General features: G+C 40.1%; 1 protein-coding gene across 2 annotated transcripts in view; it reads left to right on the forward strand.

Annotated features, from left to right (window-relative positions):
* The window catches only part of LOC122563341 (lysine-specific demethylase 5B-like), a 232,156-nt gene that overhangs the window by 131,595 nt on the left and 82,638 nt on the right, over positions 1–17,923 (forward strand). For both annotated transcript variants that reach the window (XM_043717092.2, XM_043717091.2), the window contains 4 exons: positions 1,622–1,746; positions 5,302–5,452; positions 8,142–8,256; positions 8,465–8,820. In XM_043717092.2, coding sequence (XP_043573027.1) covers positions 1,622–1,746; positions 5,302–5,452; positions 8,142–8,256; positions 8,465–8,820 — 747 coding nt within the window. The remainder of the gene's footprint in view (positions 1–1,621; positions 1,747–5,301; positions 5,453–8,141; positions 8,257–8,464; positions 8,821–17,923) is intronic.

The raw sequence follows: 17,923 nt of genomic DNA on the forward strand, positions 1-17,923 counted from the left end.
CTGAATAACAAGAGCCCGTGATGTTACAAACGGATACTAGCATGGATAGAGATTAGCTGACCGTGCAGAAGGCAGAGAATCAGGATAAAAGTGGTCTTTTTGAGAATGGCAATTGGTGACTAGTGGGGCTCTGCAGGGGTCCCTAACCCAATCGCAGGTGTTGAGACCACAATTATCTACTTATACATTCTTCATCTAGATGAAGGAACCAAGGGCATTGTTGCTAAGTTTGCAGGTGATACAAAGATGGGTGGAAGGGCAGGTAATGTTGAGGAGGTCAGGGGACTGCAGAAGGACTTGGATAGGCGAGGAGAGTGGGCAAAATAGTGGCTTATCAAATACAAATGGGAAAGTGAGTTTATGCACTTTGGGAAGAATAGTGACTTAGACTATTCTCTAAATGGGAAAAGCTTTGGAAATCTGATTTTGCGATTAGGTTTTGTGCTTTTGAATCTCACTGACTAAGGAGTCCTATTTCAAGATTGTGTTATGATTAACTTGGGTTCACCTGGATTGCAAATGCAATTTTAGCATCCATTTTGAGAGGGCTAGAATGCAAGAGCAGGAATGTATACAGAATCTGTATTAGGGTTTGATGTTCGACTGCATTTGGAACATTGTGATCAGTTTCCTCTGATTTGAGGAATGATGTGCTAGTGTTGGAGAGGTTCCAGAGGAGTGTTCCCAAGGAGGAAGGACTTCTCATGAAGAACAGTTGAGGACTCTGGGTCTGTATTCGATGGAGAGGGGAATGTGATCTGATTTAAGCTTCACTTACAAAGTGCTGAGAGGCCTGGATACTATGGATGTGGAAGTGATGTTTCCACTAGGACCCGAGGGTACAGTCTCAGAACGAAGGGACAACCCTCTAGAACTGAGATAAGAAATTTCTGGAGCCAGAAGGTGATGAATCTGTGGAACTCATAGCCTCTCAACTTTTTGTGGTAAAGTGCTTGAGTGTATTTAAGACAAAAAAAATGTTCTGCTAAGCAAAGGGATCAGAGGTTTTGGGGAAGGCAAGAGATAGAGTTGAGAAACATTTTTTTCTTTTTTTTCCTTCCTTCCTCCCTCCCCTCCCTCGCTGTAAAAGCATAAGCTAAGCCCTTCCTTCCTTCTTTCTTTCCCTCTTTCACTGTCTCTCACTGTAAAAGCATAAGCTAAGCACACACGGTACCAATGATGGAAAACGTCTTCCTCACAGACGATCAAATGGAACAAGGCACAGAAAAGTTACTTCACTGTAATTTAGAAACTACATTCTATTTTTTTGTATATGAGTGGGACTTTTTGTTATACTTTATTTAATTTCTTCACTGTTCGAGTTGGATAAATACAATGTTACTTGTTAAGTTTCTGACACTCACTTCAAAATTATCTTATTTGTCCCCACTAGATGTTGCTGGAGAGCAGGTTACACCACTTTTCACAGATTATAGGGAGAGGTACACCTCCTTTGGGTGTTTCGGTTTTAGTAATCAGTGGGGGTCAACCTCCTCTTTATAAGGCTATGGAATCAGCTGGGATAATTTCTGAACATGAGTTTTGTGTATATTTGAAGTATTTTTACTCTCTTCTTGTTCTTAGTGTGTTTGAATAGTTCAACCTATCCCTTCTGATCCAGGTATCGCTATGCTTTGGATGATCTCTATCCAATTCTAAGTGCATTAAAATTGCATGTAGCAACATATGATGAATGGTCTTCTAAAGTGACTGATGCCCTGGAAGCAAAAGATAATGAAAAGAAGAGTAAGTATGGAAATTCTTTAGATGGTTCCTGTAGTAAGCAGATGCGGTAATGGTCAAAGGAATGGTGCTTAAGGTTGCATGAAGAGTAAATACTGGTTGGATAGGCTGCTTCTCAGTTATGTTGCAGGAATTGGGAAAGGATGGGAAGAAAAGTACTGTTGCCATGCAAGGATGTACGGGAAGAAAACTAGTTAGAATTATAAAATTATTACAACACAGAATGAGATCATGCAGCCCATCATGTCTCTGCTGATCTTCAGGAGTGTTTCCCATAGTCTTGTACCCCTACATTTCCAGTGTTATCTTATTTTTTATCAGCTGATGATCTGGTTCTCTGGCCTGCCTTCTCTACACACTTGGATAGTGCATTCCTAAATACTTGTAGTATGAAAAGATTTTCCTTCCTACTACCATTACTACTTTTGACAATCACCTTAAATCCTTTGCCTCCTTGTTCTTTCCTCTTTCACCAATGGAAACTGTCCTCTCCAGACCCTTCATGATTTTGAATACTCCCCTCTCAACCTTCTCTGCTTTGCAGAAAGCAGTTGTAGAGTCATGGTGATGTACAGCACAGAAACAAACCCTTTGGTCCAACCAGATATCCTAAATTAATCTGGTCCCATTTGCCAGCACTTGACCCATATCCCTCCAGACCCATATTCCTCCAAACTCATCCAGATGCCTTTTAAGTGTTGTAATTGTACCAGTCTCCACCACTTCCTCTGGCAGCTTATTCCATACACGCACCACCCTCTGTGAAAATGTTGCCCCTGAGTTCCCTTTTAAATCATTACCCCCTCACCTGAAGCCTATGTCCTCTAGTTCTGGACTCTTCCCCAAACTAGGGAAAAGACCTTGTCTATTTACCCTATCCATGCCCCTCATGATTTTATAAACCTCTATAAAGTTACCCCTCATACTTTGATGCTCCAGGAAAAACAGCCCCAGCTTATTCAGCCTGTCCCTATAGCTCAAACCCTCCAACACTGGCAACATCCTTGTAAACCTTTGCTAAACCCTTTTATGTTTCACAACATCCTTCCGATAGGATTTCACCTTACTCCAGCATTCCTCCATAACTGAAATCATTCATCTCTGGAGGTCATTCTCCTAAATATTTTCTGAACCCTGTCTAAATGCTAGTTCTAAACCCTGGGTGCAGTGCACAGAACTAGGGGTGATGCTTCTTTTAAAAGTATACTTTTTTTTCTGTTTTATCTTTGACTTTTGTTGTCATTTGTTGAGCTGTGCATTTGTTTAGCCTATTTTGTGGTAGCTCTGTGGGAATAAATCTTGACTGTACTTGAACTCACCATTTCCCTTCCCTGCATGCATAGTCACCCGTTGTTCATTGTTATGTGCAGCCTGATTGCAGACCTGCATGGCTTTCTAATTTTAGGGAAAGGATCAAATGTTTGAAACTTGTTGCGACTGCCCAGACTTCATAACATGTTTGTTGCCTTTTGCTGTTCAAGGAAGACAAAACCACTATTTGAGATGCTCCCAAAGTATGATTTATGTATTTTCCAAGGCTCCCCCTCGAGGACTCTGACATAAAATTTTCAACTACAAGCTAATTCAGCCTGCTTAAAAAAAAACTGCCTGACACTAACAGCTATCTGTCTGTCACCTGAAAGTGGTTGCCTTGAACAGCTATTTCTTGTTATTACAAAAAGCTGAGATAACTTTGGATCTTAGAAGTGAGTCATTAGTTATATATATAAAACCAAACGTGAGTTTGTAAGCTGCACTGTATAGGGAATGCAAAGGGAAAAGACTACATCTGATTATGATGTAGACCAATTGGAAAGTTAGGAATTTGGTGCAGTGGCAAAAGAAGTATCCTTTTTTTTTATTCAGTCTTCAACCTCCATAGCTGTGGAGTCTCATTTCTTTGTCTTCAAGCCAGGAGAGTATGGACTTTTTATTAGTTTAGCTCTAAATTGCTAACTACTTGACTAATTAAATTACAGTAGACAGACATGGCAGCGATGTTGTTTGCATGGCTGTTGCTTGTTGGAATCTGAGGAATCCAGAACCATCCTGGACAATCTTATGTGCAGTAAATGTCTGTAGTTTGCTGAGCTAGTGTCTGAATTGCAGACATGCTGGACATCAGTAAAGGGCACAGTTGAATCCACTTTGTTCCAGGAGGGAGTCATCCCTCCATGATTAGCCAGGAATTGAATTGGTTAGGGTCAGAGCGGAATGACGTAAGCCACGCATTTATGAGGAATTGGCAAGTTGTGATGGAGGAGGTTCAGCTCTGACATTGTCCAACAGAAATGTTTTGATGCCTCTCTGTGCAATGAGGAGTAGGTTTTCAGGGTTACATTATAGAATTGGCAATGGTGCAATTTTCCATTCATGTGGGGCAGTGAAAAGGACTGTGGTAGTGGTAGATAGTGAAGTCAGGGGAAGGGATTCCATTCTCTGCAGCCATACTTGAAAACTCTGCTCCGTGCCAGCGTTGGGGAATATCTTGCAGGAGAGGTATTTGGTGGAGGGGGGATCCAATATTCTGCCAAGATTTTGCAACATCGTAAAGTTTTGGCTGAGTCATGGCACTAATTGGCAAAATGTCAGCATGTTAAAAGTTTTAAAATTGAAGTGTGAAGAGTGGTGTGGGAAGAAAGGATTTGGATTCGTGGAGTACTGGCATCTGTATTCTGGAAAGAGCTATTAGTTTAGGTTGGATTCTGTTAGGTTGGACTCCAACTAAAACTGGTTGAGACTATTGTTGTGGCGAATTATATGATGGGCTTTAAAATATTGGGGCAGGAGACAGGCTTCAGGTGTAAGGAGATTTAGAAGTTCAAAGGAAAAAGTCAAGACAATGACATGGTGTAGTGATGTGGGTAAAGACCAACCATACGTGTCAGGAAGAGGCAGAGTGTGCATTCATGAATAAGGGCAGTGCAGGAAATAGGGAATTAATGGTTGTTTGTTGAAATGTACAATGCATTCTCAATAAGATGAAGAACTAGTGGCACAAATAGAAGTAATGGTTTAAATCTAGCCCTCATGACAATAATAAAGTTGCAAGGTGATGAAGGTTAGGAGGTAAGTATAGGTGTGTGCACAATATTTTGGGAAAACAATGGCATTTAAATTCCTATGTTTCTTAAAAAAAAATTTGTCACCCTAATAAAGGAAAATACATAACATCTTGAAATGCAAAACTTACAGCATTGATATAATTAAGATTATGTGTAAAATACAAAGCGTTTTATAGCCTGCTGACCTAAAGGTATGTTAAGACTGTTGCAAAAGGATAAGAGTTTTATTGCTTGTTGTGTGCCAGTTTGTAATACTTCAAGTTGGAAAATAATTCTTACTTCAGATCCTTTTCAAATTTCTGAACTCGTCTTTACATTTGAGCATTTTTGAGTAGCGTGCCTGTGAATTGTTTTTACATCACTTAATATTAATGACCAACAATCAGAGATTTTTCTCAAAGCAGGGAAAATTGTAATTCCTAATTCCAAGCCACAATTTGTTGTTTTTTTAAGTAATATTATCATCATAACTCTATCAATTCTGTCATATCAGGCCTCTCTGATTTGAAAACAATGGTAGAGGAAGCAGAGAAGAAAAAGTTCCCAGAAAATGATTTGTTGAAACAGCTGAAGGAAGCAATTTTAGAGGCAGAAAAGTGTGCCTCTGTTGCCCAGCAACTACTAAATAATAAAAGACAAACCAGGTACGTAAAATTGCATATTTTACTTGCCTATTAAGGGATGAGCAGTCCTGAGTGGAAATTGTTTTCATTTTGTTGCTTACATAGTGTTGCCCACTGTCTGTAGTCTTGTCCTTCCAAGGACATACGTACTCTGGGCCAAATGCGTTATCCTTTTTATAGAAATATGGTATGTTAATTATCGAAAGCACCTCTGCTTTGCTTTTCATTTTGTTCATAGACATCTGAATTGCATGACCAATTGACTGCCAGTTTTTGCACTGCATTTCTAAGTAAGGAATTGATATGAGAACACGCAATTGATTTTTATAAGAAACTTATTATCCCATTGAGAATTGATTCAGCTTAAATTTGAGATACTGGAGCACTGCACCTTAAGAGAGCAATTAATTGTTGATGGATATTTATCTGTGAGTGTGTTGTAGTTTTAAGTATTTCCTAGCATTTAACAACCTCTGCTAACTACCAGATGCTAAAGTCTTAAAATAGCAAAGCTTTTTGCATCTGAAAGATAAGTAGCCATGATAAATAACAGCACCTTAATCAAGTCAAATTTTAACAGTTTCAGAGCTGACTCTTAACACCATACACATTAGAGAGTTTTGAGAAGATTTGTAGCTCAGGTTGAGGTTCTGGGTGTAGGTTTGCTCACTGAGCTAGAAGGTTCATTTTCAGAAGTTTTGTCACTGTACTAGGTAACATCTTTAGTGAGCCTCTGGATGAAACACTGGTGGTGTAGCCCGCTTTCTATGTATATGTTTGGGTTTACTTGGGTTGGTGACACCATTTCCGGTGGTGACGTCATTTCCTGTTTTTCTCAGGGGGTGGTAAATGGGATCCAAGTCAATATGTTTCTTGATCGAGTTCCGGTTGGAATGCCATGCTTCTAGGAATTCTAGTGCGCGTCTCTGTTTGGCTTGTCCTAGGATGGATATGGTGGCCCAGTCGAAATGGTGTCCTTCCTCATCTGTATGTAAGGATACTAGTGAGAGTGGATTATGTCTTTTTGTGGCTAATTGATATTCATGTATCCCGGTGGCTAGTTTTCTGCCTCTTTGTCCAAAGTAGTGTTTGTTAGAGTTCTTGCAAGGTATTTTGTAAATGACATTAGTTTTGCTTGTTGTCTGTATTCCATCTTTCAAGTTCATTAGCTGCTGTTTTAGTGTGTTGGTGGGTTTGTGGGCTACTATGATGCCAACGAGTCTGAGTACTACTGAGTCTGAGACCCCTTGGCATCATGGTAGCCCACAAACCCACTAACACTCTAAAACATGAACATCAACTAGCCACAAAAAGACATAACCCACTCTCACTAGTATCCTTACATACCTTATTCTTTCTGCTCTCAATGTCTTCTGCAAAGCCTCTAGTCGAAGATGATGATTTTGGACTTCTTCATGGCAGCTGTCTCTAGTCTCCCCCAGCCAGGAACCTCAAACTACTTTGCTCTTGTTCATACCTCTTAAAATTTCCATTTCTTATCCTCTTTCAGCTCAGTACAGGAGTTTGTCTTTGGCTGTTTTTAATCCCTCCCCAAATTCCTTCACATTTCTAGTGACCTTGAAATCCACCTGATTATGTTTTGAATATCGAAATTTGTTTTTATTGTTTTAATTCTCTAACATTTCAAACACACCCATTTTATGACCTGAGATTGTGGAGAATCAAGGTGGTTGTGTTTTCTGCACAACTTGAACATTTCAGCTCCATTTGTCCATTTTTTGTTCTCATGTCTTGAACCCATTGTGATGCTGATTACAAACTGAAAGAACTGCAGCTGCTATAAATTTAAAAAACAAAAACAAAAGTTGCTGGAAAAGCTCAGTAGATCTGGCAGCAACTGTGAACAGAATTCAGTTAACCTTCTGGGTCGAGTGACCCTTCGAACTTCCTCAGGTGGTGCTGATTATGTCCTGGACTTCTCCTTTGTTCCATAAGAAATGACTGTTACTCAATTATTAACTTTTCAACCAACATTTTCTTTAGAACTGGTCTAGCTCTCTTCATAGAACGTGGAACAGTACAACACAGTACAGGCCCTTGGCCCCACAATATTGTGCCGAGCTTTTATCTTAATCTAAGATCAACCTAACCTACACCCCTCAATTTATTGCCGTCCATGTCCTTGTCCAGCAGTCACTTAAATGTCCCTAATGTCTCTGACTATTATGGCCCTCATGACAGCCGTTTCTGCTCTGGGGAAAAGTCTCTGGCTATCTATTCTATTTATGCCTCTCATTACCTTGTACACCTCTATCAAGTCACCTCTTTCTTTCTTTCTTCCTTCTCTCCGATGTGAATACTTTGCTTTGTGCCCCAGACTTCCAATAGCAGTTAGTTCACATTTTTGGCAGGGGTGGAATGGAGGTGGGGCGGGGGTGTGGTCAGGAAATGTTCTGAAGGAGTGGTATGAAAAGCTTTCAAATGTATGCAGTTATCAGGAGCAAACATATTACAACATGGTAGCTTATTGTAACATCCCTATAGTCAGTTCTGATTTTTAATGCTGTATCTTTAGTGGAAAAACATTACTTTGACAAGATCATTTCTTTATAAGTTATTGCTCCGAAGAAGATCATACTTCCCTCAGATAAAATTACTGTCGTGTATTGTTCCTTAAGCTAAACTATTCAAAGTGTATTATTTGTGCAGTAGTGGGAGGTTGGATGTTATGATGGTTGTGATGTTTCAGATATCGTTCTGGTGGTGGGAAGTCCCAAAACCGACTAACTGTTGCAGAGCTTCAAGCATTTGTCAAACAACTCTATGCTCTACCTTGCATCATTGACCAGGCACCCTTACTGAAGGTATGTGTAATTTCTGGAGTTCTTGAATTATTAATTGGAAAAAAAAACAAAAGTTCATATTTTGTTGTCCCTATGATGGTTTACATAACTTTTAAATATTAAATCACTGACTATGCAACTATAATGGAAGTTCTGTTTTTTTAAGAAAACCTTTTTATGTTGTGATTTTATTAAATGAAGTAGCACAAATGTGCATCTCTCTGCACAGGACCTTTCAAATTCCGTAGAAGATTTTCAGCAGCGCTCTGAGAAGGCTGTCTCTGATGAAAGACCCGATACTTCTGAACTACAGCAACTGATGGATCTCAGTTTTGGATTTGACATAGAATTGCCACAGCTTCAGCATCTTCGAGAACATTTAGAACAAGCAAAGTGGCTAGATGAAGTGCAGCTGGCTTATGCTACATCTGATTCATTCAGTTTGGATGAAATGAGGCAACTGATTGATTCTGGTGTAGGTTTGATGCCTCATCAAGCTGTAGAGAAGGCCATGGCTCAGCTGCAGGAACTCCTGACGGTCTCTGAACAGTTGGAGGAGAAAGCTCACAATTTGCTGAAGACCAGGTCAGTGGGTATTACTGCATCATAATTAGTGCATGCACCTTTTATATGTACAAAGTCCCCTAGATTAAGCAAATGCCTCCATCCTGTAAAGAAGAAAAAGATTGATGATTTGTAGTGAAGTTAGTATAACAAAGTTCGCTGATTATTTGTGAACTACGTTGCTTGCAAAATTGTACTTTACAAACATCTCTTATATTTTAAACTAATTTCTAGAATGCATTTGTCTAAGTCTTCAATACAAAGAATTATTCAGCTGCTAACTGTCCAGTGACAGATGTGCTTCAACATATTTGAAAGCCTATAAATAAACCAGTAATCTGATTTAACACTAATCTTTTTGTGATTGTTGGCTGCAAAAAGAGATTAGTTACTGAAGTCGATTAACCCAGTTTCAGTGTATTTACAACTGCTATTTGCTGGTTCATTTGTCAAGGCATTGCCCTGAGAAATCCGAGTCAACAAGCCTGGCTCAAAATGTAACGAGGCATGGTTGTTAACTGAAAACAAAGAATTCTGGAAATCATAGCTAGTCAGGCAGCATCCATGGAGAGATCAAGCTAATATTTCAAGTCTAAATGACTCTTCTTCAGCTCTAATGAAGAGTTGTCTAGACTCAAAACATTAGCTTGCTCTCTCTCGACAGATGATGTCAGACCCTCCTGATTTCCAGCAATTTTTATTTTCAGTATGTTCAGCATCTGCAGTAATTTGCTCCTACATGACTGTTAACTGGTCTAATTAAGCAGAATTATTTATGTACCAAGTTCTGTGTAATTGTCTGACAGTGTACATGCATATCATACTGTTGTGCCATAATTTATTGGTATTTGAGCCCTGCTATTTCTGGAGTCATCACAAAAGATAAATACTGTATACAGTACAAAGTATGCAAAATTCCACAATTTACCTATCTTTTAGACACCGATTTCTGTACTTAAATAGGTTTTAGTGAAAGCAAACAATTATGAGCCATTGATTTTTAGCATGGGGTAGAACGGTGGCTCAGTGGTCAGCACTGCTGCCACACAGCAACAGGGATGCAGGTTTGATTCCACCCTTGTGCGACTGTTTGTGTGGAGTTTGCATGTTCTCCCCATGTCTGTGGGTTTTCTCTGGGTGCTTTGGTTTCCTCCCGCAATCCAAAGATGTACAAATTAAGCAGATTGACCATGCTAAATTGCTTAGAGTCCAGGGATTTGTAGTTTAAGTGGTTTAGCAGTGGGAAATGCAATATTAAAGGGATATGGTTGGGAGTTTAGGTCTGGGTAAGATGCTGTTGGAGGGTTGGTGTGGACTCTGAGCTGAATATCCTGGCTTCAAACTGAAGTGATTCCATGATCTGTAACTCTCCTAGTTAAAGCTCTCGCCCCATATAAAATTCCTGTAAACATACAGACTCTCAAATGGTGTCAATGGCAGAGGGACAGTCTAGGAAGATAGCTCAGTGAACCCCATGGGCAGGGTTCACTGAACTGTTTGTCAGGACTTGCTGTTCCTTGATCCTCCCTTCATGTATTTGCAGTTGTTTACAGGAGTTTTAGAACAGCTGGTTCTCATTTATGAAGTTTGAATTCTTGATTATTTATGTGTACCAAGTTCTGTGACATGTAAAAGAAAATCATAAGGTTGTGCCACAATTTGAGAGAAATAAATTGACATTCTCTCCAGCTGTGGGAATTTCTCTTCTATACAGAAGAGACAGTTCCTTCCTTTCAGGGGATCTGGCCTCTGGCATCTATTAAACTGTTCAGCTACCTAGGGATCAAAGACATAGTTGTTGGACAACAACCCACCATTGGCCAGAACAACCAACTATTTTTTTTTTGCTGACAGAATGTCAATTTGTACACACTGCTTGGTCATCTGTAACTGTACCTGCACCCCCATCCTGGATGATGTATTGCCTCCCCAGTGCCAGGGTTCAGGATGTCATTAAGCAACTGCAAGACATCCTTTTTCGACGAGCAGAATAATCAGAAATTGTGGTCCACATTTGTACCATTGACACAGAAAAGAAGAGGGATGCGGTGCTGAAGGCAAATTTCATGGAGTCAGGAGCAGCTGTTTAAAACCTCCAACACATGCATTTACCTTCAATGAGAGCTTGATTAGAGTGCAGGACATGTCTGTGAAAATGATGGATAGAAATGGCAAGATTAGGGAACCATGGATGACAGGTGAAATTGTGAGTCAAGATTAGAGTAGTGCTGGAAAAGCACAGCAGGTCAGGCAGCATCCACGATGCAGGAAAATCGACGTTTCGGGCAAAAACCCTCAATAACCCTCCATTCCTGATGACTAACCTTGACTCTAATCTCCAGCATCCATAGTACCCACTTGCTATCCACTCTGTCTATACCTCATGCTTTTGAAGACCTCAGTCAGGTCCACCCTCCACCTCCAACTTTCTAATGAAAATAATCCTAATCTACTCAATCTTCCTTCATAGCTAGCACCTTCCATACTGCGCAACATCCTGGTGAATCTCCTCTATACTCTCTCCAAAGCATCCACATCCTTTTGGCAATGTGGTGACTAGAACCATATGTAGTATTCCAAATTTGGCCGAACCAAAGTCCCACACAACTGTAACTTGATCTACCAACTCGCATTCAATACCTTGTCCAATGAAGGATAGCATGCCATATGCAGCCTTGACCACTCTGTTGACCTACGTTGCCACCTCTGGGTACAAAGGACCTGAACACCGACATATCTCTCTACGTCAGTTTTCCCCAGGGCTTTTCCATTTACTATTTCCACTTGCAAATTCGCTTTTGAATTGGATCTTTCAAAATGCATCACCTTGCATTTGTCTGGATTGAACTCCATCTGCCAATTCTTTGCCCAACTCTCCAATCCATCTATATGTTGCTGCATTCTTTGACAGTCCCCTTCAATATCTGCTATTCCACCAATCTTAACATCATTTGCAAACTTGCTAATCAGACCACCTAAGTCTTCCTCCCGATCTTTTTTGTACATTGCAAGCAGTGGTCCCTACATGGATCCCTCTGAAACATCACTGGTCACCATTCTCCATTTTCAGAAACTCCTTCCCATCACTACTGTCTCCTATTGCTCAGCCAATTCTCTATCCACCTAGCTAATACACGCTGGACCCCATGAGACTTTACTTTCTCTTTCAGCATACCATTATGGAACCTTATCAAAAGTCTTACTGAAACCATTATGGAACCTTATCAAAAGGTCTTACTGAAGTCCACGTATATGACATCTACAGCCATTCCCTCAATCAACTTTATCATTTCCTCAAAGAATTCTATTAAGTTGGTAAGACATGACTTTCCCTGCACAAAACCATGTTGCCTATCGCTGATAAACCCATTTTCTTCCAACTGGTGAGCCTGAAGTCAGTGATCGGAAAGCTGTTGGACAAGATATGGATTTTCTACCAGTTTGGAAGAAAATCCATATCTTGCCCAACAGCTTTCCGATCACTGACTTCAGGCTCACTGGTCTGTTATTACCTTGATTATCCAGTGACCCTTCTTAAACAAGGGGACAATGTTAGTATTTCTCCAGTCCTCAGAGATCTCACCCGTGTTCAAGGATGCTGCAAAGATACCTGTTAAGGATTCAGCTATTTCCTCTCTCGCTTCCCTCAGTAACTTGGGATAGATCCCATCTGGACCTGGGGACTTGCCAATCTTAATGCCTTTTAGAATACCCAACACTTCTTCCCTCCTTATGCCAACTTAACCTAGAGTAATCAAACATCTATCCGTAACCTCAACATCCATGTCCCTCTCCTCAGTGAATACCATGCAAAGTACTCGTGAAAGAATCTCACCCATTTTCTGACTTCTCCTTTGTCACTGAGTGGACCAACCCTTTCTCTAATTACTCTCTTGCTCCTTATATACGAATAAAAGGCTCTGGAATGTTCCTTAATCCTGTTTGCTCAAGACATTTCATAACCCTTTTTCGCCCTCTTAATTCCACATTTCAGATTTTTCCAAAGCTTCGTCTGTTTTCAGTTGCCTAGACCTAATGTATGCTTTCTTTTTCCTCTTAGCTAGTCTCTCAATTTCACTTGGGCGAAAGTGGCCACATTTTGGAATACTACATCTGGTTCTAGTTGCCACATTGCCAAAAGGATGTGGATGCTTTGGAGAGGGTATAGAGGAGGTTCACCAGGATGTTGCACAGTATGGAAGGTGCTAGCTATGAAGGGAGATTGAGTAGATTAGGATTATTTTCATTTAAAAGATGGAGGTTGAGGGTGGACCTGACTGAGGTCTTCAAAAGCATGAGGTATAGACAGGATGGATAGCAAGAAGCACCCCCCCCCCCCCCATTACTAGAGATCGTGACCTCAAGGTGAGAGGTGAAAAGTTTCAGGGAGATGTGTGTGGAAAGTTCTTTATGCAGAGGGTGGTGGGTGTCTGGAATGCATTGCCAGCGGAGGTGGTAGAGGCAGCGGTACAATAGCGTCATTTAACATGTATCTAGACAGATACATGAATGAGCAGGGAACAGAGGGTTACAGATCCTTAGAAAATAGGCAACAGGTTTAGATAGAGGATTTTTGTCAGCGGGGGCTTGGAGGGCTGAAGGACCTGTTCCTGTGATGTAATTTTCTTTTACTCTTTGTTCTAAAAAGCAGATCAGTAATCTCAGTACTATTCCCAGTGTCATGTGTTAGTGAGCATAAGAACAGGAAGATTGATTGATTGAATACATGGCTGGAGAAGTGGCGGAGGAGTGAGGGCAACAGATTTGAGGAATTGGGAGTGTTCAGGGGCAGAATGGAGTTAATGGGATTGGAACTAATAACCTCTCAGGAGATTTGGTAGTACTGTTAGGTTGAGCTGAAAATGTGTTGCTGGAAAAGCGCAGCAGGTCAGGCAGCATCCAGGGAACAGGAGAATCGACGTTTCGGGCATAAGCCCTTCTTCAGGAGTACTGTTAGATTGTCTGTCAGTTTCATAGGAACCTGAGGGGTAATCCAAATTGGAACAGTGATACAAGACCAGAGAGCAAAATTGATCATTGAGGGTATTTTGAAAGCAGAATATTGTCAAAAAGGCAAAGTTGAGGGCACTTTACCTGAATGTAACAACACTTGTAACAAGCTCGATATTTTAAAGGCATAAATATGGTTATATGATATGGGTGTGATTTAAATTGCCATTACAGAAACATGGCTGCATGGTGACCAGGTACTGAAAGGCCTACTCTTGCTCCTATTTCTTATGTTCTTATCTACATTTACCATGTGTAAAAGCTGCAGTTTGTGTCTACATTGCTGCTTTTGCTAGGGATCTTAAATCTGTGCCCTTTGTTCCCATTAAAGCATTTAGAACAATGTTCTGTCTACTGTATCCAAACCCCTCATGATTTTGAATACTCCTGTCAAATGTCCTCTCAACCTTTCTTTCAAGGAGAACAGTCAGTCTCAGGTTGTTCAATCTTTCAAGCTAATTGAAGTTCTTTTATTCTTGGGCATGATTCGGAGATGCCGGTGTTGGACTGTGGTGTACAAAGTTAAAAATCACACAACACCAGGTTTTTGTCCAACAGGTTTAATTGGAAGCACACTAGCTTTCGGAGCGACGCTCCTTCATCAGGTGATTGTGATGAAGGAGCGTCGCTCCGAAAGCTAGTGTGCTTCCAATTAAACCTGTTGGACTATAACCTGGTGTTGTGATTTTTAACTTCATTCTTGGGATCATTCTTTTCTGCCATGTCTGTAATCCGTGCACATCTTTCCTGAAGTTTGGCTCTCAAAATTGGAAGCAGTACATGAGTTGAAAGTGAATCAGTATTTTGAACAAGCTTCACATGACTTGCTATGTTTTGTATTTTTTTGCCTCAATTAATAAATTGCCTCAATTAATAAATTCTATTAATTGCAGCTTTATTATCTGGTCTTCCAACTTGCCCTCCCTGCTTAAGTGCTTCATCCAGAACTTAGGCTCGTGTCCTTGGGGGATCAGAGGTTTGAATCTCACCATTGCCGTTGGTGAAATTTGAATCCAATAAATGACCATTTAACCACTGTTGATGTTGTTTAAAAATCTATCTGTTTCACTTGTCTCCTTTTAAGGAAGGACATCTGTCATGCTTACCTGGTTTGCCTTCCAAATCCGCAGGAATGTGGTTGACTTTTAACTGCCCTCTGAACAATTCGGGGTATGCAATCATTTCTCGGCAGCAAAGGCCATATATCACGATTTTCAGTCTTTATCACCAAGATATGCACAGCATTTTGTTCCTTCGTAAAGACAGATTGAATGTATACTTATGTCAACCATGTCCCTTGCCCGACATGCTAAATCCCTATTTTGGCTATCCTTCTCCTTCTACCACTCTCTTTACTAATAGTGTTTATTTTATCTCATTTCATACTTTTTTGTAACTTTTTTGTAACTTCCCCTCTGAACATTGTGAATTCAGCCTAATTGTCTATCCACCTGATGATTGCCATAAGAATGTTTTTTTTCTTCTTAATCACTGTCTTTGATTATGCTTGGGGACTGTAGATTTGTTTTCTCTGTCTTCTACTTTATCATATTTCCACATCAAAATCTGTGCCAATAACTCACCTACTTGCTACATCCCATGCATTCACAAACAAGCAGTTACTCTAATGTAAACTGTACTTTTCCTGTAGTCCTAAACCACTTTATAAATTACTATTTCTTCTTAATCTTCTGCTACCTACTGTGGAAGTCTTCCCTTCTCTTATACTGCCTATCATCGTGCAGCATATTTCACCTTTACTTCTGTTGTTGGTGAATTATAGCTGTGTCAATTTCGTTGAAACTTTCTCAAATCACTCATTGAGTCCCATCCTTCAGAGATACAAGAATTAAGTGTGCCTTTTCAGCATGAATCCGAAAGAAGGGCTTTGGGCTCCTTGGGTATTGAGGCCAGCTCTGAGGTTGTAAGAACCTATTCAAAAGGTAAGATACTCTTTTCCTCCCTAACCCCTGAAGATCTGATTATAGGGACCTGATGCTTGCCTTTTTTCTTTCCATTGGTACCAAATGTGTACAGCAATGTTTGGCTCATGTTTCCCCTACAGAGTATCTTGCGCTCTGTTTGCCTTTTTTCCTTGTAGAGTTGGGGCAACATGCTGCAATCTGATTACAGATATACCTATTTGTCCACCTGAATCTGGAATCTACTACTGCAACTATATTTCTTCACTTTGATGTAACCACCTAAGCTATCAACTTGGCCATTGCCTGTGTGCTTGACTACAACTTTTCATGGTACAACACTTCCAGCAGCCTCCAGTGGTTGACTCTGTTGGAGCATTGCACATGTCCTGAAGACTGTCATACTTATTGCCTCTTTGAATTATTTTTGATGGCCACCCATCTATTATCCTGAGCTCTTCTAGGCAGTGAGCAGACCACCTGGGAGCATACAAGCCAAGAAACAGTCATTCTACCTAAGCTCTGCAGTGAGGCTATTTTGCCTCTAAGGCCTGGAAATCACAGGCTTGAGCAGAAGCACTTGGTGAAATGTTAAATGTAGTCACTGAGATGCGTGACATGTTCAGAAGTTTCCAAATGATGCAGGAATTGCAAGCAGCAAGTCACCGATACCATCTATGACACAAGGATTCTCTCTTCACATCTAGCTAGTGCCCTATTTGAATTATTAATATAATATTATTAGACCTGCTGAGTTTAACCTCATTAATTCACTTGCTACTATATAAACACAATATAATATCTTAATTTCCTAACTCCTACTTTGAAAAGAATGTCCCAAGTTTTGACAGAAAAGAGAAAAATACTCTCCAACCAAACACTTAGTTTCTTGTTATGTCTCTTTGATTTTCTTTGCAGGTCTTCTTACTGGTCTTGCAGGGATCTTTTAATCAAAGTGTTACTAGGAATCCCAGGATTTTGACTTGGCACTGAATCAGTAACAATGGCATATGCCCATTGTCAGGATGGGAATTCCACGATATTAATGTTATTCTTCGTGGTAAAGGTCACTGGGTAGGTGTTACTGTGAAAGCAAGCTTAGTTGTTGCAATGCATCCTGTACAGAGTATACATTACAGCTAGTGTGCCATTTATAGAAAGTGTAAAGTCCAAATCTCTTTTTTTCTGTATTTTTTGATTGTGGTGGAGTGGAAAAAGAACTTTTTTAAAAAGCAAGGATTGCTGAAGGATGACAGCAGTTTTTAAATGCAAGTAACCTGAACTCATTATAAGCAGTCTCTATACAGCTCCTGGTTCAAGCAGTAGTTGAATTGTAGTTTGCAGATGAGCTGGAGCAGAAGGCTGTGTACAAATAGATATTCAGCCGGGAACAAGCAGCTAATTGGTCTTCGGATTAGTGACCAGTTATCCATGACTAAGGCCTTTTAGCTGCCAACAACTGTGATTGATTTTTGGGTCTTGAACAAGATAGGAAGAAGTCTTCAGACCTCCACCAGCTCAGGAGCTCTGTTTTCTGCAGTGATAACTACTTCACGCCTGAAGACTAATTAATTTTTCATTCAACTGCTGTAAAATAACTTTTCATTATTAAAAATGTTAATATTTTAAGTGTAAACCAACTACCCTCTATCCTCTGCAAACCAGTAGAAGTAAAACCTGAGATACAGCTTTCTGATTTGCAAAAAGACCATCTCAGCAGATCCATTTGAGCAGAGACTACTGAAATGCTTTCCTGTTGTTTTTTCCTTCACCCATAACACCCATGTATTTTTCCCAATGTTTCTGTATAAGAGAGAGTTTATAATAGGTTAAGTTTTATTTAGTGGAGTTATATACTGATGGTTGATAATTGATTGCCTGTAGCTGTAATCTATTTACTTATAATAAACAGCAATTTCTGTCAAGAATAGAAACCTAATCCAGGTTTGCTGTCAGTTTGGATCGAATAATGGAATGTATTTTTAAAGGTCTTTAGCATTTGTAACGACTGAGAATAGTGAGGCTTGATCTCCTTCCTCCTCCTCCAATGAGCTCTAACAAAACATAAATGCAGAGGAAGCTTTTTAAATGTAAGCGCATATTTGATTTGATTTGATGTGTCATGGCACTAGGTCAAAGACTGGCAAAGAAACCTGATTACCTCATTGCACTCCCTCAGCTGATAAATCAGT

This window comes from Chiloscyllium plagiosum, unplaced genomic scaffold (assembly GCF_037043375.1).
Source record: "Chiloscyllium plagiosum isolate Xiang-an unplaced genomic scaffold, Cpla_swu_hap1 HiC_scaffold_26, whole genome shotgun sequence".
Lineage (NCBI taxonomy): Eukaryota > Metazoa > Chordata > Chondrichthyes > Orectolobiformes > Hemiscylliidae > Chiloscyllium > Chiloscyllium plagiosum.